The sequence below is a fragment of the Pygoscelis adeliae genome, unplaced genomic scaffold, assembly GCF_000699105.1.
Source record: "Pygoscelis adeliae isolate BGI_AS28 unplaced genomic scaffold, ASM69910v1 Scaffold108, whole genome shotgun sequence".
Classification (NCBI taxonomy): Eukaryota; Metazoa; Chordata; class Aves; order Sphenisciformes; family Spheniscidae; genus Pygoscelis; species Pygoscelis adeliae.
In genome coordinates this window covers 8,930,313-8,954,363 of record NW_008825498.1, presented here as the reverse complement: position 1 = coordinate 8,954,363, position 24,051 = coordinate 8,930,313, and the positions used below count along the sequence as shown (strand labels likewise).

Below are 24,051 nucleotides of genomic sequence, written 5' to 3'. Positions count from 1 at the left end.
GATCGGTATTAATTTCTCTCCTGGTGTTTGCTGCTGGTGTTAGATACTATTTCAGTGCATCTGGATCAAACATTCTTCTTTTTCTTAGCAGCACACCTAGTTTTCTTATCAAGTATGTAGACTCCCTTCCCTGATTTTGATGGATGGCATTCCATATTGATTGGAATAACTTAATAGTTACTCCAATAGGCAGCTGCTCCTTCAGCATTGTTTTCCTCTTCAAGGTCAGGGATGACAGTGCTTTTACGCCATCTGCCAACATTGCTGGTGTTGCTGTAATGTACTTTTTTTTTTCATTCTCTGAAGTTTTTATGATGATGAAATTGCTGCTGTTTTTTCAATGGTATAACTGGATGGTAAGTCAAAGTAAACTGCTACGTTTTCTGTATTTCCCATTTGGCTGAGCAGATCATGATCTTTATGTAATCCAGTCACATACAGCTGGAATGCAAAGAATTTTTCAGCAAGTCAGAAGGCAGATGCTAGAAGACCAACGTTCTCCACTGTAGGCAAAAACCATTATTACTCACTGCTCATGTGCATCAGCTGTTACTACGGATCTGAAAGTCCTGCTGTGCAGTGTTTTGTGCTCATGCTGTTCTTGAGTTTTCGTTATAACGATTTCCTGCTTAACTGGGGCTTCCATATCTTCTCTAACTATACACAAATTCCACAAAATCTATAGCTTGTTTTTCTGTTTCTTGAAAGAATCCTATTCAGGATTCATTGAATGATTTCTCCATTAAGTTAGTGTATAAAAGCTTATGTTTTGTTTTAGTCTTTGCATGTTTGTCTCCATCATGTATTTACACCCAGCCTCACAGTTATTACTTCTTTTTCTGCGCACGGTGTCACCATGTCTAAAACTTGCATTTTAACGTCCCTTGTGTTTTGGTACAGTCCCTCTTGCACTTGTACATCTCATCTCCAAGCGATCCGCATTTTCAATCCATGTACAAGGCTCAGGAAGACTCATAAAACTTGTAAAAATCCTGGTGGCGTTCTCCAAAGTGCGGTACAGCAGAGCTGGCAGCAGTGGTGTGCTGGCAGCCTGGTGTGGCCTGGCTTAGGGTGTGTTTGTGCTCTGTCCTCACTAGGGGGGCCTCTTGCCATGCAGTCCCCAGGGGAGGATGGCCAGGAGCTTAACACCACCCCTGATTTTTCACTTAAACTACTTGGGCGGAATAAAGCTTGTTTTCCTTTTCTGATAAATATTGTAACTAAGCGCTAGAAGTGGAATTATAGTTGCTTACCCAGCTTTCATGGTACTGAAGTACAACTAACTACAGTTTCCTATCTTAAAACTCCAGGATCTTTTTTGGGTTTGGTTATGTTTTCTAAGACATTTGCAGGCCTTTATCACGTTGATGTTACTTTTCTTAGTAGTGCTGTTTGTAAACTTGCCGAAGGAACTGTTTGCAGTATATACAGTATATACGAGTTAGTTTTGTACTGCCTTAATACCTGTCAGTGCCTCATCTTTCTGTGCATTTTGAGTGCTCAATTTTTTGGTGAAGGCTTATGCAAAAAAAAAACCCCAACACGTTACCTTTGCTTTTCTGTGATACTTAAATCAGACTCGTTTTACTCCTTAGTGATCTAGCATTGACTTCACCATGTAAGTGAAAGGAAGACAGATGTGAAGCTGAGGTTCAACATCAAGCTACCACTTAGTTTTACAACCAAGTATATCATTATACTCCAGAAATAAACTACGCGTAGGGCATGGTACAAGCAGGGTAAAAAAGAGTAGATGTGTAGGTTTCTGGTGGGTGGTTTTTTCCCTGTAAAATTTAATGTATCTTAACCTGCTTCCTACTAATTTCTGCTGCAAGATAGTAATTAGCCTTTTACTGAATATTTTATTTCTTCTGCTAGCTTTTAGCCATCAGTCTGCTCTGTATCTTAAGACTTGCTGTAATGCAAGTGATCTTTCACCCAGATTTTGCTTTGCTGGGAGGAGAACCGTTTAGGACCCTCCTGCGCTCTATTCTTAATGCTCTGAAGAACGTGAAAATAGCTCTTGCATGTATACCCCTTCGTGACTCCTGTGCAGACAGCTGGTTGTTGCATGACGCGAAGAGTTTGTATTCAGTGGGTGACACCGAGTGCTGCCGAGCACATTAAATCTCCGTTGGTCTGGGGGAATGAATCGGCTTGCCATCTGGGATGGTCAGCGCAGCCCCTTTGTCTTCGGCCGAGTTAAACCCAGCACCTGCCCACCGGGTGGCAGCATTTTGTCACAGGCCTGCTGCTGCTGGGCTGAACGAGAGCGGCTAAATCTCGTTGTTTTCATCTGGCTGTTTTCATCACTTTTTGAAAAAGTGGTGGTACGTTCTTCACAGATCAGGATGTACGCTGAATTTTGTATCGTTTCTGGCTGCTTAGCAGTTACAGGTCACTGAGGGTAGTATTGTTTGTCAGTGCCTTGATGATCTGGAAGACTTGAGAGTTTTCATTTTCATCCTTTTGCAGGAGCACAGTCTGTCAATAAATCTTGGGTGTGGGAAAAATAATTGTTTAGTTCTGGTTGATTATATCATAACCACCACCTGTCCTCTATTTCCTCCCCCATCCCATAGAATATTCTGACACATTTTGCAAACAGTTTCCTATCTCCTTCCCAACTCATAGTGTGCACAAAATGCCCTTTGTTTAGTGAGAATTGTTCCATAAGGAGGAATGGCAGATGGTAGCTGTTTGGCTTTAAGGGTTACACAGGGAAAAAACTAGAGGAAAGGAGAATTATAGTAACTCTGCTGGCTTTATGAATAGGAGTTGGTTATCACACTCGAAACCTCTGTTTCTCAGATAATATTGAACAGAGTCTTTCTGGAGGATGAGCTTTAGAACTTTTGTCTTTAAAAAGATCATGTTTAGCTCAGCACTGTTTTTTTTTTAAAAAGAAAGCAATATCCTTGTGTTCTGTATATTCTTAATTGGAAATTCTTCATTTTGTAGAATTTGGGTGCCAGGTTTTCTTCTCTAAGTTAAACATGTATCTGTCAAAAAGGGTTGGGAAGAGGGGGCAGCACTGGCAGGCATTAAATGATCGGTACAGGAAAGGCTGTGGCCTTGAGCACTGTTTGCAGATACTTTTTTTTTCTGTCCTTGTGTTTTTTAAAAGGAAAGATAACCTTATAGAACAATGCAAAGGAGCTTTGTGTTATTTTAATACCTTCCTTTGAGTTAAAAATGTCTCATCATTTATAGCCTTTTATATTGGTGAAGGTTATTAAAATCTTGAGAATGTCAAGGCTGATAGATTGGAAAGTATATGAGATGATATGCATCAGTAACGAATTCATGAGGCATGTTTTTTGTACACATGATTTTCAGCCTTTCTTATTGAGTGTATTTCAGTTCTAGTTTCACTGACTTATGTTAACCTGGAGACTCAGCCAGTGAGGACTAAAGTTGTCTCAATCTCTCTTCATAGTCTGACCTGAAATGTGTCCAAGATGCAAAAGGAGGCTCTTTCTACAGGGACCATTGTCCTGTGTTAGGTGAGTTGAAGATAAAGTAAATTTATCTTGATGTGTGTTAATTATACGTAGTCTGGATTTCTCTTTAAATGTCATCTAAAAGGACTGTCCTTACTAGTGAAATGCAAATGGTAGCATTTCTATGCATTAATAATAAATTGTAATTTATTTTTTATTTTATTAAATTACATAGCTAAATGTATTTGGTATCAGTGTGCCAAGTGGATGGCAAGGGAGCTGTTAAGTGTTGACTAAGTAATAAATTGAGTCACAAGTCTTGTGCACTATATTTCTAAAGAGCCAAACATAGCTGTGCATTCTTATAAGACTGTCTTAAATATTCAGAGGTGTTCAATGAAGTAGCGTGTACATAGCCATAAACAGGAGTCATTCGAACATATAACAACCTATTATTTTATACTAATATATGTTGTGAAGTCTTAGTTGAGGTTTTCCACATCAGCTATTGCACTGACTTATTCCTCTAGTGTCTTGGCTGGGCTGTAGACATGTGCAGAGTGTATTATAAAAAATAATTGCCAGGTGTTTTGGTTTTTGAAATATGGGCAAGTTGGGATAAATTTTATAGATTACTGGACACAAATTTCTTAATTATTAATGTGTATTTCCTTGGCAAAACACCTGGTCACAAAACTGGACACTACAGGAAATTTTGCTTTTCCTCTTGAGTTTCTTATTACATTTCAATGCATAAAAAACTTAGCTGATAATACTGGCTTTTCTGAAGTGATGAGAATTCTCTATTTACTAGTTTTAATCTAATTCCTTGCACAAATACTTGAAGTATGACCTACAAGCACTATTCTTTTATTGACAGTATTGGTGAAAAGGTGACAACAGTAAAGGTCTGTTTTGTTTAGACAAAAAACAGTTGTCCAAGAAGTCACTTAGATATCTACTGTCAAGTAGATGAATTGTTTGAAAGAAAAAAGCCAAGGCATTCTGATCTTTGTATCTTGCTTCTGTAATTAAAATTAATTTTGTCACTTTAGTCTGACGTGAATGAAAATAGGAAAGTAGTAATAGGATCTTACTGGTTCTTTATTACACAGGTAAACTTAGGTTCTTATGCGTGCCCTTTATTCATTTTTGTTCTTGCTTTAAAAGTACAGGTCAATGTTTTCTGTATGTAGCTTACTTCTAGGGTGAATACTGTATTTGAATGCATGAATGTTAATCACTAAAGATAGTAGGAGACTATTCTTTGTTAAATTCTTCCCCTTCCGCTGTATTAAGTTGCTCATAAAGGATGATGATGGACTCGGTGCATCATTCTTGCCATATTATCCTCCATCTTCCCAGTCTTACTGTTTGTTAGAACATCTATCCCTTTTATTTGTCTTCTGAATGTAGTTCACAGATACGTTCATGCTGTGAATTTAAATGTATGCTTGCATTAAAAGCTCGAAGTTATTTTTGAAGCTTTGTGATATTTGAAGTAAATAGAATGCAAATAATATTCCAGCAGGGGCCTAATTAATACAGAGTAGTATGTAGTTGGGGCAAAATACTGGGACTTATTTTGTTCAATACCACATCAGTGACCTTGATGGTGAGACAGAATACAATCCCAGACAATTTGCAGGTGATAGCAGGTTGGCAAAGGGGCGTGGTTGAAAGTAAAGCTTTATTCAGAAGAGCCTTGAGGAGGTGAAGAATTTGGTGAATGGAGACCTCGTGGAGTTCAATCAGAAGTGCAGTTTTGCACTCTGCTTGGAATAAGCCTATGTACCAGGAATTCCCAGACTGGGAATTGTGAATGCCTGAGTGAGGAGCCTTGCTGAGGAAGACCTGGGTGTTGCACTGAATACCAAATTGAATGAGACAGCAGTGTGCCGTCATTGCAAGTAAGGTAAATTTCATAGTGAGCTATATTAGGAGGATGGTGGACAACAGAATAGGAAAAGTTGTTATCCCCCTCTTCTCAATGGTGATGAAGCTGTGTCTGGAATACTATGTCCTGTTTGTGTCATTGTCCGTCCATCTCCTCTTCCCTCCTCCCCCAGTTTTGAGAAACTATAGAGGGTCTGATGGTGGCTTGCTAAAGTGGTTAAGAGACTGAGAGGACATGATTTGCAAGGAGGAGGAGCTGAGCTTGTTTAGTCTGGTAAGAAGGAGGTTAAGAGGTAATCTACTAGCCACCTACAACCACTTGAAGTGTACTTGAAAATGATGGCACCAAAATTTCAGTAGTGGCAAATGGCATAAAAACAAATGTTAGCGGCTTTAAGGCCACCCTAAGTGACTCGAGAGGTTCAGATCAGAAATTGAAGACATTTTCTGTTACACCTACAGCTCTATATTGCAGCACTAGAAAAAGTTACTTGGAGAGGTTGTGGAACCTCAGCTTTCAGGACTCAGATAGGCAAAGCCACAGCTGACCTCAGCTGGTTGTTAGTTCAGCTTTGTGTGGGATATCAGACCAGATGACCTCTAGAGATCCTTTCCTCTGACTAATGCTTCTATAATTCTTTGCTGTTTTATATCTCTTCCTTTCTTAGACTTCCCTGTCTCATCAAGGCTGTCTCTGGGATGTTTGCTGTTTAAGTTTTCTATCTATGTTAGAAGATATCTAACACATATCAGTAGCTTTTCTGAAGAATTAATCTTTGACTTCCACTCTGTGGAAGTGGCTGTTTTCCATGTTAGGTGTGTTTTGCTGTGAAGGTGAAGGGTACAGACTGAAAATAGTGTTCCATCTATGGGTCCTTTAAACTAAGACCAGGACAGAAAGAAGTCACTGGGTGGTCATAGAAGTCAAAGTCCATTGAACATGAGCATTTATTCATGGGCGTGTTTCCTTTCTCGGCAGTTTCTTCTTCAGTAGTACCAGATTCTCTTCTTTGCCATTCTTTCCTCTGGAGTTTTTTAGTGCTGCTAACATCTGGTGTGGATTTCAGGCTCTGGAATCAGTCTCCCTCCAAATAATGTTTTTGTCTCTATGTGTCAGGCTATTTGTTTGTACTTCCTTATTGTTACAGTGCAAGGACCCTTTCTCCATTATTACCTCTTGCTTGGAAGGGGAAAAACAAACACTCCCCTCTCCCCCTTAGAGACAGCATTATTACTAAAGGAACTCTGCTCACCCTGTCCTTTGCCACTGATGTTGCCATTGAAGTCAGTCTACATGACTTCTGCAGTTGTCGTACACTTCACTGTTCTGTGGATGGCACCAGATACCATCCTCTGGTTCTGGCAGTGAGCAGGTCCACAAATCTCATCAGTTAACACAGCCTGATGTGTGTGAGTGTATGCCATTTCCCTCCAGCTAATGAATTTTTTCTATGACACATCTTTTGAAAGCAGGCATTGTCCAGGGAGAACAATTTTAAATTTGCAGGGGGGTTTTTTGTTTGTAGTCATCTCCCCACTTACAAGGTTAACGATTTTCATCACTGGTCATTTTGGAGGTATTCTTTTGCCAGTGCTTTCTCCATATTCAGGGACTGACCTGATTCAAAACCACTTTCTGTGGGCCTTCTGCTTATCTTTCAGCCTCTGAGTGGATAGATGGCACTTTATATGAGACTCTGTCAAAACTATCAGAGCTCTTATGTATCTAGGTGTCTAACACCATATGATAACTGTTACCATTCCAGTTAGAGCCCATAGTGGAGCCTGTGACAAGTATTTAGCATTTGCCAGTGTCATTGCTATTTGCCACGAAAACTCAACAAGAAACACACGATTCCATAGCCAGAGATTGAGTTCTTTTTCACTTGTTCACTCCCTTTTAGCTATTGGCCACTACAGTTGCAGAGGCATCAAGTCTCAGAAATTAACTTCTGTTCTTTAAATTGCGTGGAGAATTAGTGTGGTCATGTGAACATTTTCTTCTTATTCTATTTCAGGTGAGCAAAATGGTAACAGAAACCCTGGTGGGCTGCAAATAGGTGACCTTGTAAACATTGACCTTGATTTGGAAATTGTACAGTCTTTGCAGCATGGTCATGGAGGATGGACTGATGGCATGTTTGAAACTTTAACAACAACTGGAACAGTTTGTGGTATTGATGAGGATCATGATATTGTAGTACAATATCCAAGTGGCAACAGGTTTGTTATATAGCCTTCATCATTGATTCTCACAAACTTCCTTTGCCTTCAGCACTTGCGATCACTTGGTGCCAGAAACTTTCTGTTCTCCTTTTGTGTTTACTAAGATTTTCTTGAGAATTTTTATATTCCTTCTATAGTGTAATGAGGACTTACCTTTAAAGATGCTTTAGTGGGACAAGGAAGTTTGCCTCTCTCACTTGGTGAAAATTTGAGTCCGAAATAATGAATGACATTCTGGACTATCTTATTTCCAAAATGTAGTGTTTTAAGCAATAATTTATTTTTTAATTACAAATTATCCCATGGTTTCAAGGGGAATGGTAATAGCAATGCATTGCAGGTTTTCAGGAAAATGGGTTAAGAGGACAGGTGACAAACGTTATGTTGGGGATCTTGGCATGTAAATATAGAGTGACCTTGGCATGTAAATATGGACCGAGAATGGGAAGTGTTGGGGAAGCTGTTGCCAAAAGCACTCCTTGCAAGCAGTTTAGGTTTGAAATTTGATGAGCTGCATCTATGCTAACAGGATTCAAACCCAGCTCTACAGCTGCATCTGAGCTGATAAGTCCACATGGTTTTGTGTTGTCTTGCTCTGAAGTATTGGGCTTGTCTTTAAAAAGCAGCTAATGAATGGAGTATCATTTCAGTTGTATCTGGAGACTGTCCTGTTCAGTTTGTCTAGAAAGGATTAACAGTGCATTATTCATTCAGGCTTTCCCTCAAGATACTGTTTGTTAATATCACAAAGTAATGCAAAACAAAGCTGTTTTCTGGGCTAATGCAAGCTGAAGGGATGCAAGTGGCGTTTCTTCTGACAGTCATGGCTGCAGAGCCAGTGAGAGGAGCTGCTCTATCTTGTGGTTTCCTCCCTGACTTTGCCCTTTATAGAGATTACCTGATGCTTCTCAACTAGATCATATAGCTGAATGAAAGTCAACCCCAGACCAAATGGCACATAAAGGAGAAATCACCATATTATATATTAGAATATAACTCAGAATAAAAACAGCTAAATGCCTCTAAACCAGTAAAATTTATAGTACAAATTAGGATAGTTTGGTTAAAAATTGAGGTGTATCTAGGACATCCATTTGATTGAAGAGTATTTTTTATGACTGAATGTTGCAGTTTGACTTGGAAGGGAGGGTGCAAAATCCCATGTTCTTCCCATGTTGTGTCCTGACAGTCCAGTCCTTTGTTGAGACAGCTTGGATCTTCCCCTTTTCAACCAGAATCGTCTCCTTCTCTCCCTGGAAAAATAAACAAACTGTATAGCTACTTTCAGATCTATTCCATTGTTGTTGGCTTGCTTCCCCTTAGGCAAGATATTTCTTCATTGCTTTACAAATGTACATCTCTGAAGATTACCCTCGAAATATTCAACTAATGACCCACAGACAAGTTTATGGGCAAAAAATGGTTAACAACAAATATGCCATAGTATCCAATTACAGAAAGTTTGTAGGCATACAAGCAGAATCTTGTCCAACAGATTTTTAAACATATATTTCCCTTTGCATGTTTAAAATCTGCTTTAAATGATTCATTGTGTAGGTGGACGTTTAATCCAGCTGTTCTCACCAAAGCCAATGTTGTCCGAAGTGGAGATGCTGCTCAAGGTGCAGAAGGAGGTACCTCTCAATTTCAAGTGGGTGACCTTGTTCAAGTATGTTATGACTTGGAGCGAATCAAGCTTCTTCAGAGAGGTCATGGAGAGTGGGCTGAAGCAATGCTTCCAGTAAGTAGCTGTATGTTTGGATTCATAGAATTGTAAAACTTGTATAATATTTCTAGTTATGGTTGGTAATAATACCTGGAGGTTGTGGGAGTCAAAGTGATTTTCTTCTAAGTTAGAGAAAGTGTATTTCATCAAACACAGTGTAATGCTTGCTCAGATATAGTAATCTGCATAGCCTGATGAAACTTAGCTAAAGGTATTAGTGACTGTACTATTAAACAACTGACTTCATAGAATTTGTGACTTACTACAATGTTCAGATTTCTAAATATTTTATTTTTAGTATTACTTGCATTTGACGTTTTCTTTAATGCAGACTTTGGGTAAAGTTGGTCGGGTCCAGCAGATCTATTCAGACAGCGACTTAAAGGTAGAGGTTTGTGGGACATCTTGGACATACAATCCAGCAGCTGTCTCAAAGGTGGCATCAGCAGGATCTGCTATAAGTAATGCATCTGGTGGTAAGTTTGAAGAATAACCAGTAATGTACGTATGGCAAGTATTTGTGTTAATTAAAAAATTGTTAATAAGTATTAACCTTGCATACAAACTATGTACTAGTAATACTCAGACCTGGGGTTTGGCTAATGGATGTTATACCTTAGAGAAAGATGCAAGAAAAAGCTTGCAGTCTATATGGAGATGTTGGTTGTTGTTATCTTGATAAGGTGCAAAAAAACCTCCAAATTGAATTTGGGTTTCTGTTTGGCCACAGTGCAGGTATGTCTTTGGAGGTCTGCTCTAAGGGCTTTTAAATTTTAATGATTGGAAGGGACATTAGATTGGTATAGGGACTAAGGCATGAAGAGAGTGTCGCTGGCTGTGGCAAGCAGCATACTTGTTTAATAGGTGGTGTGGGATAGCAAGCATAAGGGAGGGATCTGTTGCAAGCAGTTACTCAGGATAACAGTCTTTCCTTAAAATTTCAGTCTTAAAATTTAGTCAGACATCCTTTGACTAATTACAGTGGGATTTTTTTTTTCGTGTCTATGTAATCACATTTGAGTTCTGTTGAACCTGCTCTCATTCATCTAATAATGAGGCAGAAAGATATTCAAAGTGTTTTATGTTTTGTTGGCTATTTCACAGATCAATTAAACTAGAATGTTTTTCCTCTTTTTGGTCATAGCTAGTTGTTTTTTCCTCTTCACATATTTGCTTTAACGCCAAGAAACCCTTATACAGTACTTTTCTAGACTTTTTACTAGGGAGACATAGATACAGTGAGTTTTCTGCCCTAAAGATAAAGTTTCAGTGGCCATAAAACTAGCTAGAAGAGTAATATGACTTAGTGTTTCAAATCACAGAGGGCAGGATATACCTTAAGTTAAGCTAGAAGATCAAGAAGCCTATTATATCAATATGTAAATTCATGTTTTTACCTCCTCCCCACCCTTCTATATTTTGTGGTAGACAAGCTATTTGTGGTTCAGTCAACTTTGTTTTGAAGTGTCTGACGTGACAGTCTCAACTATCTAAAGGGTATTGGGGTGCAGCGCTTACTCAGAATAATAACTTACAGCTGCCACTTTATGGTGGCTTGTGTATTACTGTGTACATGCCTTTAAAAACATGACAAATTTAGCTATTATTTTTCTGTTCTTGTGTGATTGGAATTGTAATCTTAACTGTCCTTTGTTTAATAATTATAGAGAGATTGTCCCAGCTGTTGAAGAAATTATTTGAAACCCAAGAATCTGGAGATCTCAATGAAGAATTGGTTAAAGCTGCTGCCAATGGAGACGTTGCTAAAGTGGAAGACCTGCTAAAGAGACCAGATGTAGATGTGAGTGTTCTGGTTTGGGAGGACCTGTTCTGGGGATCTGTAACACTAAAGGAAGTGAAGCTGCCCTAGGTACTCCTCGCCAGTCACTAGTGTGTCTGCATAGAAGTAGTACAGCTGGTTCCAGTGTCTTTTCTCCCATGTGTTGTCTTACGAAACGTGTTGGGGGTGTGTGAAAATAGTGCTTTACGCCCTTTTTTGCAGGACAGATTTTGTGTTCTATTGTCTGGCATGAATTAAAATACCTTTTAGCCTCTGTCTGCCAGAGTCAGGGCAGAGAACCAAACACTCACAATTAGTGAACGGTCTTCAACTTCTTTTGTTTTGAAGGGATAGAAGGAAGGAGGGTACATTTTGGGGATTTTTTGCTGTTGCTATGGGTTTTGTTTTTGTTTTGTTTTTTTTGACTCACGAGGTAGATCATCTAATCTGTTCTCTGCCAGATTCCTTTTACCAACTTGTCTAATCACCTCGTAGTGAGAATTCCTAAAAGAAAATTCTTAAGAATTATGGGACTAGGTTCAGGGAATATGTTTTAAAATCACAAGCAGATGGTTTTCTTACTGCAGCAGTAGTAATTCTTGCAGATAAGAGACTAAACTCCATCAGTTCTTAGGATTGATTTGTAGCTCAAGATTACACAAAGCATGGTATTTTGTTCAGATTGACTCCTGTTGCTGCGATAAATTAGAAAATGAAGTTAAATATACTGTAGCGCAGAGGACTGGTATCATTCTGAGACCTGATCTCAAAATCTTGCCTTTACAGTAGCCCAAAGATGAAAGTTTTTAATCCAGCTATTGTTAAGGTCTTAATGTTTGAAATAAATCCATTTCTTGCTGCTTTTCTGTCAATCTAGCTAATGCTATAGAAATGAAATACAAAAGACCTATGAGATTATCTATATGTGCCAGAAAGGCATCTGTCTAAAAATTGTTCATTTGATACTTTCATATGCATGCTGTTGCTTTAAGTTTTCGAATAAACTTGGATGTATGCTACTCAAGTGGTTCATAGGTATGTGTGTGTGTCTTGCAACTTATCTCAAAGTACTGGTATGCTTCCAGGTGAATGGGCAATGTGCTGGACACACAGCTATGCAAGCCGCTAGTCAGAATGGCCATGTCGACATTTTGAAGTTGCTTCTGAAACAGAATGTGGATGTAGAAGCAGAGGTAACGTAAAGATTTCAAAAATACGCTTTGTGTCTCTTTAAGTTTTAAACTTTGCTACATACAGAAATAGCAATTCTATTTGAGTTGCCTTCTTTTTAAATGTTGGGGAGAGTAAAAAAACTTTTCTTACTGTCATGATGTTCCCAAATTAGCCTCCTGCTAACAATATTACAAAAGGTCAATATCCAGTTCTTTAGCACCTCTAATTAAATGAAATATAATGCTAATATAATAGAGCTATGTAAACTAGTGGACGAAGCCCCTTCTTTATTTCCTTTATTTCATTTCAACAGTAGAATGCAATAGGCTAGCACACTGCCTGTGGCACTCAGAGAAAAAGATGTTATCGGATGCTGTATCTCCAACTTGAGATACTTGCCATGCTTCTTAAATACAGTGTTCAGTTAGGAGCAAGTCTGAGCAAAAAGTAATAACGGTATCTTTGGGTAGGAACTGCCAATTTTGCTTCCATTTTTTCGGGTTTGGTTGGTTTTTTTTAACTTCACCCAAAATGGAAGGATTTCTTTTGTTTAGGCTTTTTAGAAATATTGCTTGTGAGAAAATTATCTGTCAGCATACTGTGTGTTTGCATTTTGAATTGATTTTGCCTCGTTTACTTACAGAGAATGCACTGATATTGCAGCCATTGCTCATTTTGTGAAGCACAAGAAGGATCTGGCAAACTTCTCTTGTTAAGAGAAAGCCTAAGAATGCCTAGAAGTCAATAGTGTGCCCAGTCATTGTTTACATAACAGAAAAATAACTTTATATGCTTGGGCATTTAGCTTTATATTGTATTTGATATACAGAAGTTATAATATGTTAATACATTAATGAAGTGATGATGTAATCCTTGGAACTAAAATTATTTTTATTCACAGATACACCATTACTTTATAAAGGTTTTCTGCTAAATGGTAAAGATGGCTTAGATTTGATGCAGTACATACTTGCTGTGGTCTGATTTGTGTGAAGTAGCTTCATTTTAGAAGTAGTGCTTTCACTGCAGTACATAGCATATACTGTAACAAACTAGACTAAGCTGCAACTAGACTAAGCTGCTTTTCATCTGTATGATGGGATCAAAGCTGCCATGTTAATCAAGTGGTGGACTGATACTTTATCCTCTGGTATAAGGAAGGGTTAGAAGCATTAGAGAGGGAGGTAGAAGCACTGCATAAACAACTTGAAGATAATATACCTGGTAATCAGCTAGGAGTAAATTGTTAAGAGTTCACATTTGCTCAGGCTTCAGAAGTGTCGTAACACTAGCATTAAAAAAATATTTTCAGGGATTTTTATTTGAATTTTCAAGCCTTTTCATGTAACTTTAAGTTGTTTAAGTGAAGATGATATTCCTAGTTAATTATGTAATTGCATTAATTATTGTAATATTAATAATATATATAATATGATTAGATTAATGGTTATATGTTTCAGGCTTTAAAATATGTCAGCTGTCTGTGAATTAGTGATGTGAAGGTGCAACAGAGTCATCCCATTACGCAGAGAGCAAAAATTTAGTTTATTTACTTCACTGTTGTGGTCTGTGGCATGGAAGCAATAGATAAAAATCCTTACTTCGCCTGCTTTATAGCTAAATTGGATATATTTACACCTATAGTCACTGCTGCAGAGTATAAACATTTATGATGACATTTTCTGGGGATGCCCTCAGACCGTTGTCTCCTCTGTGCTTATTTCTCTGCTTAACGTAGAGTACAAGTGGCCTCTGTTTAGTCAGAAAACAATTTGTTACTGACAGAGCTCAAAAAGGCTGACATAGATATTATATGGTAAAAATAGTCTGCAGAAATTAATGGGTATCAGTTATTATATTGATAGTACTGACAATATTATATTGTTGGCATGTATAGAAATATAGTGCTTTTAATATTTAGATTTATATCTGAATATAAGTCTTAGGACAGATGCTTAATTAGTTGCTAGCTTTTTTTAGGTATATTAATATACTATTGTGTAGAAACTACACAGTGGGATTTAGTTTCTGAGATTATTTGTTTTGATGCTCAGCTAAAAAAAAGGCATGTGCTTTCTTTGACCTCTACTCATTAAAGTAGGAATTCTACACATTAAGATTTTATAAAATCAGGGGTTTGCATCTCAAAATTGGAATATGTTAAAACTGTAAAGTATTTAATAAATTATATGGGGTTTCATCAGTAAGTATCTCGGTGTACTTTGCAGATTGCAAATACAAAAAGACAAGTTACCACATACCTGTGAAACAAATTGCTCTGTCAATATAAATGTTGTAGCAGTTTAACACTACTGTCATAGTCTTGATAAGTTTCACCTCATAATGATCTTTATAACCAGATGAGAAATACAGAGAAGTTCCCGATTCTGATCCTTTCCCCCTCCAAATGGGCAAGCTTTGGCTTCTTTTGACTGTTTGTGTTAGACGAGCCTGAGAAGGAATCCTGCTATCTGGGAAGACAATTTCGTAGCATGAGTTGATGTGGAAGGCACAAAAATATCTTGTTTTCAAAAGCTATTGAAGCTGCTGTTTAGTGCCCTGACCGTCTTGAAAATCGTATTCATATTTCCAAGAAGATATATTTGATAATTAGCAGATAAGTCTTCTTCCATCATTTTTTTTTTAAATGCTGTAAATAGTCTCATTGTTATCTTGTAATGGTACAAGGTACATTGGTACATAAATTATATTGTACAATGGTACAATATCATTTATTCTAAGAACTATTAATTTTTGCATTGATGTAAAATATATTAGAAATGTGTTACACATAATAAATTTCAAAAAACATCGCTCGGAGGGGAAGCAAATTGATAAGAGAAAGTAGGCTTACCCAAGAGAGACATCAGCGCACCCTTGATCAGTCATGATTTTATTTCCTCCTTACAATAGAGAAATACTGAAAATTGTAAAAATTAAATCCTACAAATACTTAGTAATATTCCACTGTGCACAAAAATTTAGTTAGAAACTAGCTTATGGAAGTTATTATTTCACTGAAACCTCTTATATACCTTCCATTTTACTCCTAGCTTTTGTATACTGTCATTAATGTTGAAATAACTTGATTAATATTTTAAAATGTTTCATGTAGTACAGTCCACTCTTACGGATATTAAAATAACCCAAACTGACAAATTTATGACTTTCATACCTTAATTCTCAGTTTGGATGAAACTGAAACAAACTGAATTTAATCAGAGCTTTAATGCTGTGAATCATCATCATCATAGAATCAAAACTTATAAATAATTTCACTATCAATCTCAAATTTCCTTTGGATAAGGTTTATTAACTGAAAACTGAGACACATGCAATAAACCCTGATAAATATTAGCTTAATTGTATGAACAAGGTAATTCTCTTGTCTTATACCATGATTTGGAATCTGTAACGCTTCCTGGGTTACAGGAAGGTTTACGCTGGGTTACTGACTGTAATGTATTTTGGGTTTGGGGTGGTTGGGTTTAGTTTTTTTGGGGGTATTTTTTTGACAGTGGTTGTTTTGTAGTAGAAACCCAAATGAATCTATTCAAATTTCTGATGAACACATCACACAAAGATACAGGGCAATAGTTGTATATGGTATAGAATATCATATGTCATAGAATACGTATGTTTATATAAGAACAGACTCTTCATCCTCTATTGCAGTGGTTTAAGCAATTATTTTAATTAGGTATTTGAATGCTATCATGGTTGTCTGATTTTTCTTTCTCTTTAAAGAAACCAAATATGCACAATGGTTCAGTTTAAATTAATCTTCTTGTTTAAATCCAAAGGAAATGTGGAATATACTGGGTCAAATTAATGTTTCTACTTTAGGACAAAGACGGAGACAGGGCCGTCCATCATGCAGCCTTTGGTGATGAGGGTGCTGTGATAGAGGTTTTGCACCGAGGCAGTGCAGATTTGAACGCTCGCAACAAACGCAGGCAGACCCCACTTCATATTGCTGTCAACAAAGGTCATCTGCAAGTTGTGAAGACTTTACTGGACTTTGGCTGCCATCCTAGTCTCCAGGTAAAGTAAATATTAATATAGATTCACTTTTAGCTGCTGAATTTTATGATATGCTGTGTGTAGGTGATAGAAGAATTATGGAAAATGGGATTGGAAGGAACAGACCTTGTGAAGGTACATGTCCCAGCCTCTACCCCAACATGTGATCAGCTGTAATAAAAATGCTATTAAATCTATTTGTTTTCTTGACAGCTAGATAGGCACCTGATTTATTCTAGTCAGTTGATGTTAATTGGTATTTTCAGACTGTAGTTATCTGTAATTGTTAACTTCCTCTGCTCTTTCCTCCTTTCTCTCTGTAATTCCTCCTCTATCGAATTCACAGCTGTTTGCTCCTTTTGCAAGCTATACCTTTGCATTTTTTGGCTGATGATACTGTGGAATGTTTTGTTAAAAGAAACCTTTTTTCAGAATTGACCTATCATTGATAGAACTGTTTAGCCAGATTCTCTTTTACATATTCAGCCTTTTATTTAAAAAGCCCTCATGCATAGGGCCTCAAGTACCATAATTTCACAGGGAGTTTTATCTGTAATGAATGTAGTGGAAGCTGTGACGTATGAGTGCAACCTTCTGTTGAGAAGGTAGAGTAGAAACCTGCTATCAAATAAGCAGGCATCCACATTCTGCATGAGCTGAATGCAGCCGCATGCAGTGCATTAGTAAAACAAATCAGGATGGGTAAGTTTGAAGAGGTTTGCAACAGAAAGAAAAAGCTGTAACGTCCTGGGCAAATCCAGATACGCACTAATAACACATTTACCTCCTTGTTTTGCCATGTCAATAGTCAGTGATTTTTTTGAAGCTGTATATCCACATAACAAACAATGAGCAAACTTTCTTGAAATTAGTGAATATATTGTTTGTTTACTTATTTGCTTCCACCTGGCTTTATAGATACTGTCTTGCTCTTGCTGAGGTTGAGCTGTTAGCCAGCTAACATCAGTTCAGGCCCTATTTAGTATTTGTTGAACAGTAGATATAATAAGGAGTCTGATGTATCGAGCCCAATAAAGGGTGACTATATCATATAATGATGTGTGATACATGGGTAGCCAAAGTGGATGTCTCTGACTTTATAGAAGTCTGTTTGGATTGAAAAACTCAGTACAATGGTGCTATGCAACTCCATCTGGAAAATATAATTGTCATTGAAAATAATGAACTTTCAGATCCTGTGTGTGTGCTGAGGAACTCCGATGTGCAAATGTGAGTAGGCGATTGATGTGGTGGATGAGAGCACAGGGGAGTCAGACTGAGGCATGGCTGGAATTTAACTGGCCAGCACACTACTACTCAAGCCAATTCACTGTGTAAACAGAAACATATGTTAGTCTGTAAACAGTAAATTCAGGAAACATGATCAATTAAACCAAATAAAAGCTACATAATTTAGTTTTGGCAAACTGGTTCACACTGGTTCAAGTGTTTCCATTTTTTGGCACATTTTGTTTGGCAGTTTTTAATTCTCACTGTAAAGATTGTAAAGATTTGTTTTCATATTAATGTATTGCTAAAATGTTCAGTTCCTGTGTTAGTTTGCAGTTGAATCAGTGTCAGTGACAAAAGACTTCCTGACTTATATGGTGTTAGAATTTTACTGGAAGCATAAATCTAAAGAGTTTGCCTATATAGCAGCAAATAAGCTTAAATGGTTGTGTTTTCTCGCTGTTAGTCTGGAGCATTCCTTTTCTGACCAACCATTTGAGTCCTTGAATAAGTAATGTACAAAATGCTTCTAGGAATAAAAAGTATTTTTCCCTTATTTGGGATATTTGAAAAATAAAACATCAAGCTAAAAATATACATTCTTTGCCTGTTCAATTATGCACTGAAATATTTTCATGTACCTTGTGTACATGAATGTAATCTGGTATTAGCCATAACAAGTTTAAAAGCTTAATACTGCTTATGACATTGGCCTTTGCTTCATGGAAAATGATCTGCTTCAGTTAAACTTAGGCACAACTGTTGTTTTATTACTTGGACTGCATTTTATTTCGATTTGCTTATGCTTTTATTTCACACTGTCTTTCTGGTATTGTCTTTTACATGGTTAATTGCTGGCTCAATCTTAGCGTTCATTACTCAAAATTCCCTGCCGCCTTCTGCCTGACTAGTCTCCTCTCTGTTGCATTAGTTTTTGTTGCTGTCCTTCTATTACTCATAAATTGTAACTTGGGCATCAACGCCACCTGGATGTGAGGCATAGAGAAGTTGATGTCTACACCAGTGTTTTCAGTGCTATCAGATGCAAGGCATACTTGAGCTCTGCGTTTGAGTTCTGGTAGTAGTGTAATCGTAGAATACTGGAGCCCTGGGTAGGATTACCCACTGAAGCATTTGTAAAACCAGAGCAAGATCAGAAGCAGCTTGCTCTGAACTCTGCAGTATAGCAACAGTTTATGGTCTGAAGAGCTGTTTTGTGTAGTCAGTTTTCCTAGTGATATTTAAGCATCTTTTTTTCTTTAATGTGAATGCATGCAAAAATTGATGTAAGCTGTTTCTGGTTTTAGGATTCTGAAGGTGACACTCCACTTCATGATGCAATAAGTAAAAAGCGTGATGACATCCTTGCTGTATTGTTAGAAGCTGGAGCAGATGTTACTATCACCAACAACAATGGGTTTAATGCTCTTCACCACGCTGCGCTAAGAGGAAACCCTAGGTAAATATTTGTTTTTAAAGATTATTTTATCATTTGTAAAAGGAAAACAAGTGCATGGGAGGGTAGAATTATGGTATTCTTTCAAAGATCCTTAAACCTGCATGCAATTATATTTCTTAAATTTTGATGTTGCTTAGATATGCATCTTTCTAATACTTGGGAAGCCATTATCAGAACAAAGCTACTAGTCTGCTCAGTTTAATGCTGAATTCAGGTAACTTCAAATCCCTGGGAAATTTCCTGTGGTGGCTGTAAAATTTTGCCAATAAACGTTTTGATAAGTAAGTTATTAAGTAAGATCTTAAGATGGGATCTTAAGATAGGATTTGTAAAAATGTTTCCCTTCTGGAATATTGGAATTGGGAAAGGGATTTGAGTTTTTAAGGAATACTTCTTCGTGAATAATTATTAAATATACCATGCAGTTATAAAATGATCTTAGGATTGTTGCATTAATTAGGATTGTTGTATTTGTCAGTATAAGAAACATTTAATTTTGTTTTCTTAGAAGTATGCATAGAAGGAATTTCTTATTTCAGCTTTTATATAGCAGCTCATCTGAAAAAGTTAGTTTTAATGCATAACTTGTTTTATGCTAGCTGCATACTATACATTCAGTCTTCAGTTAAGATAGCTTTCAAAAACTACATTGCATAGATAGAACTTAATGGAAAACTTGCTGGTTGCTTATTACGTTGTGGATAAATGGTATTCTTCAGAGCTATTGTTCTAGCAAGACTTCAGTAATATTTTATCGTATGGTGGAGAATTCAGTATAGTTTACATGAAATAAGAAATGTATGTGTTTACTTGTTTAACTTTACTACTAAACTACCATAGATATTATATGGTAAAAACAAATAAGGCTGTATATTAATATATGGGAATAAAATCTGGGTTAGTCTCTTAGAACATAGCTATCAAGACTGATAGTTAAAAAGTAAACATAAGTATTTATATATGTATATGGAATGGAATCATACTTCACAAAGTAAAAGTAGTGGTTGGAAGTGCTGATAGCAGCAATAAATGTGTTTACAGTTTTCTCAGTGCTCATAAAAGGTCTATAAGAGAACATGTCTCTTATAGACAAGGACCTAGTGAAGGGAGCTTATTTTTGGCATTCAGAAGACAATTCTTTCAAGTCTGACCTAGTAACTTCTTCACGTAATGTGAATTCTCTATATTTACATAACAGCATTAGCCAGGAGTACTGTTTCCTGTCTCCGGTTACCAGGTGGGGTATTTTTTGTTAGTTTTTTGTTCTGTGATGCTTTCCTTAGGCTCTTGTGACATTTGGTTTGTGTGATTGTGATCTCAGTATGAGATGCAGGGAAAGTGTATGAGAAAAAAGCTCTTCATAGGGATGCTGAAGATTTTTTTTTTGTGGGTGAATGTTTTAGGCACGGCCGGCTTTTTCTTTGATGGAGGGATCCAAATTCTAGTTCAGACTGGGTCAGTTTGACAGTTGGTAGAATGTGAGGCGTAGTGCAATTTTTTCCAGAGTCCTCTATCCTTTACAAAAGTTTTTATTGGAAGAATAGGAAAATATTTCCAGTATTAGTGATTTGAACCCTGTGTAGGTTCCTCCCATACATGGGGTTTCACTTGCATCTAAAAGTTAGCTATCTAAAGCTGTTAGATATTTACTTTTTTGGTTGCAGTTATATCTGAGCACTTCTGAAGCATGTAAAAAGAGAGAACGTTTTCTCCATCACAGAAGTACTAGTTTCATTTGTTCACAGTATTAGATATTTTGCATATCAGCCTGGGAAGAAATTCATGAAAATAAAATCAAAATAAATCTATTTTGAATAATTTTTAATTCCCCCCCCGCCCAAAAAATTATCATAATAGCTAGTAACATTTAGGAGTTAAGTTTTCTTTTCTTTAACACTTTAGTGATAGTCGTTTATTTCATTGTCGGTTCTACCACTGGCCTGTTTCTGAATGAAACCAAAGGTTTTATATTTGCCACTATGTCTTTCTAAACTGATATAGAACAATGGTTATTACTAATCTGTTAAATGCACTAAGCACAAGCTATTTAAAACACTGTTAAAAATAACCCCCTGAACTTTAGCTTGTGGCTGATAGGGGTCACAAGCAGTACATAATATATTCTGCTTGAAACCTTACTTAAGGACCTATCTTTCCTAATCCAAGCTTTCCTATTTAACCTAAACTGGAGTTTTTGTGGCTTTAGGCTGTGGTGCCTTACATGGAATACAGTGCACTAAATTGTCCTTAAGGTCAAATATATAAATATGTTATGTTAAACATATATTCATATATGTATATAAGCATGTATGCATATGTGTGTATATCTATACTTATAAAATACTTGCTAAGTATGTAAGTATTGATAAAGTCCACATCCATCTTCCTTGTTAATGATAATAATATAAATGCATGTGTTAAGTGCATGGATACCACAATAAAGTGAACTAGATTTCTATAGAATTTTTTACAGTTGATGTCAAACAGGTATTTGGAATCAATTTCATTTTCAGTGCAAAACCTATTCTGCTTCTTGCTTGAGTTCTGACCTTTACTAACAGTAGGGAGATAGATCTCCAAGAAAAAAAAGCACATGAACTATGCTGAGAAGAACATTTGAAAGTTTTTCATTTTTCATAAGAAAATAAATATATTCTGTTTTAAACATTTGAATATTAGATAAATATTATAAGAAAGGTAACGATTTATGTCAAATAGCTTAGATTTTTCTCAGCACTTAATCTTCCATGACAGTTTGGCAGTGTTTTCCAGAAGTCAACGTATGGTGTGTTCTGGAAAGCATCCTATTGTTAGTGGATTATTTCTCCTTTTAATAACTTGCTTCTGTTCAGGCCTTGTGAATTGGTACAGAAACAGAACTTTTGTTTTTCATGCTAATGTATAATGTTGAAATGTGGAATGGACGTTTTTCAGTTTATGCTGTAGGTAGCTTTAAATTTGTGCATGGGAGATAGAGCTAAAAAGAAATTTTAAATGAAGTGTGGGGAAGTTAAGATTTTATTTAATACTGGTTTCTTGTTCATGATTTTTAACTGAGTCAGTCATATTAAAAGTGCATTTATTCTGGACTTTTTTCAAAGTACTGTGAACCTCAAAGCTTGGCAGACTTTGCCTCTAGTGTTAATGAGATTTTTTTCAGACAGAAAAAAGAGTAAAATTTGAAAATACTGTACAGATTGGTTATTTTTGCCATATTATCAACTCTCGGTTATGTTTGATCTATTCGCATACCTGTGACTTCAGATTTTTGAGCTGAAGACATGACTGTGAAGTGTAGGCATATTTTATGTCCGTTGCCCCAGTTAGTTTTAGATTTGCATTGTATCTTGTGAAGAGAGCTTTATTCACACTGCAGCTAGCATCTTAAATAGAGGCTGCTTTTAGAGCTGACCTGACTTTGCAGATGCATATGACTAGCTCTTCAGAGCAATAAATTCTGCTGGATTTTAAATAAAAAAATTAAAATATTGGGGTAAGATGTAGATTTCATATTGCTGTCCAATAGCAAGGAGTATGTCATCTTTATGTTCATAAACTTGTAAGTAGGAGACTGGTTTAAAATGGAATTATACTTTTTCCCCATGGTTGTCTTATTTAGTAGATCTCTCCTTGGTTTTAGACTTGCAGATGGTTTGAACTGGATGGCTTTGGAATTTTTAACTGTTTTTAGCGATGTATTTGAGAGGTGGAGTTTCTCACCTGTACTTAGTGTTAATGAGTGTCTCGGCTTTTGTGCTGTATTGTCATGGAGGTCCTCACAGAGACAAGTTGTGAGGTAATCAGAGTTGTACAATTATTTTCTAAACCAATAAAAGGGATTTTTTGCTTTCATATTTGCAGTTCCAACAGTGAGTGTAGGTTGAAGCTGAGTGCAAAAAAAGCATGCTCCTAAAACCTCTTATTAATGTATTATGTCGAAAAATGCTTTGAAAGAAGACTTTTGTTCAAGTTGATTTGGAGAAAGAATATAATCCCCATGAGCAGACCTATAATTAGATGGCAGATTAGCCTGTAGCTGTTGAGGTCAGTGACAAATTTATTATCTTTAAATAGTAAATAATATTCCCAGCATGTGCAAGATGGCAAATACAGTTCCTACCCTGTGGAGTTTCCTCCCTTGTGCAATTTAAAAGAAAAAAAAAGGGGGGGGGGGGGGGCGACGACAGGAAGAGAGGTGCCCAGAAAGCAGACTTTCGCTCCATTGCCAATACTGTTCATGATTGCTTCCTCTTGACCAGATTTCTTTTTTGGTCAGTTCTGTTACAAAGGGCAACAGACTTGAGGAAAAATACAAGAGACAATAAATAATTGGAAAATCCGTTTATTTCACTGTTTACCTATCTTCTTTATAAATGTTACAAGAGATCAATTTTCACTGAATATGGACACAATATTAAACACCAGTAGCTGTTTATTTACAAATACAACCTTGAAATTTTGAAATATAGAGTTTACTACACTTCTTGTTACCTTCTATCTTCGAACTGTCTAGAATAATTGAACTCAACTGCAGAGAGGACTGCATAATTACTCTGAGCAGACTTAGCGTCCAGTTTTAAAAATATGAGAAATCCTGTAGTGATCAATGCATAGCTACAGCTGGTTGAAGGGGACCAAATCCATTGAAGAGGTGATTTGGTTCCATTTTACCAGCTTTAGCAAAGCATTGGAGTGCAGGAAGGTTATAATTCAGTAACACATTTTTAAGTACATGAACAGTTCACAAAGAACATGTGGCTTTCTTCTGTGTTACTCGTTTTGTTTCTAGTCAATGCGAATTTAAATTCCTTCACTAATTTGGAGATGACAAAATGGAAAGCTGTGTACCAGAAAGGCCTGTACAGTGTCCAGGTTTGTTCCTTCCTTGAGTATTTCCCTGAGGCTCTTTGAATGCGTCTCAAATCAAATTATAGTTACAGTTTTAACTTTCTTCTGGCTGCAAAAATGAAATTCTAGACTAGTGACCAGAAACTGTAGTCTTACAATTTCTACTCGCGTAGAGCTCCCTTGCCTCTTTATGTTAAACTTTACTGGGGAAGGTGGTTTCGTTTTCCCCCCTCCCCGCCCCCTGCCG

General features: G+C 36.8%; 1 protein-coding gene across 1 annotated transcript in view; it reads left to right on the top strand.

The window, feature by feature from the left end:
- Nucleotides 1-24,051, top strand: part of MIB1 (mindbomb E3 ubiquitin protein ligase 1) — a 77,059-nt gene that overhangs the window by 12,556 nt on the left and 40,452 nt on the right. The window contains exons 5-12 of the mRNA XM_009331494.1: nucleotides 3,440-3,506; nucleotides 7,358-7,562; nucleotides 9,123-9,306; nucleotides 9,623-9,767; nucleotides 10,959-11,092; nucleotides 12,157-12,264; nucleotides 16,091-16,288; nucleotides 18,805-18,956. Coding sequence (XP_009329769.1) covers nucleotides 3,440-3,506; nucleotides 7,358-7,562; nucleotides 9,123-9,306; nucleotides 9,623-9,767; nucleotides 10,959-11,092; nucleotides 12,157-12,264; nucleotides 16,091-16,288; nucleotides 18,805-18,956 — 1,193 coding nt within the window. The remainder of the gene's footprint in view (nucleotides 1-3,439; nucleotides 3,507-7,357; nucleotides 7,563-9,122; nucleotides 9,307-9,622; nucleotides 9,768-10,958; nucleotides 11,093-12,156; nucleotides 12,265-16,090; nucleotides 16,289-18,804; nucleotides 18,957-24,051) is intronic.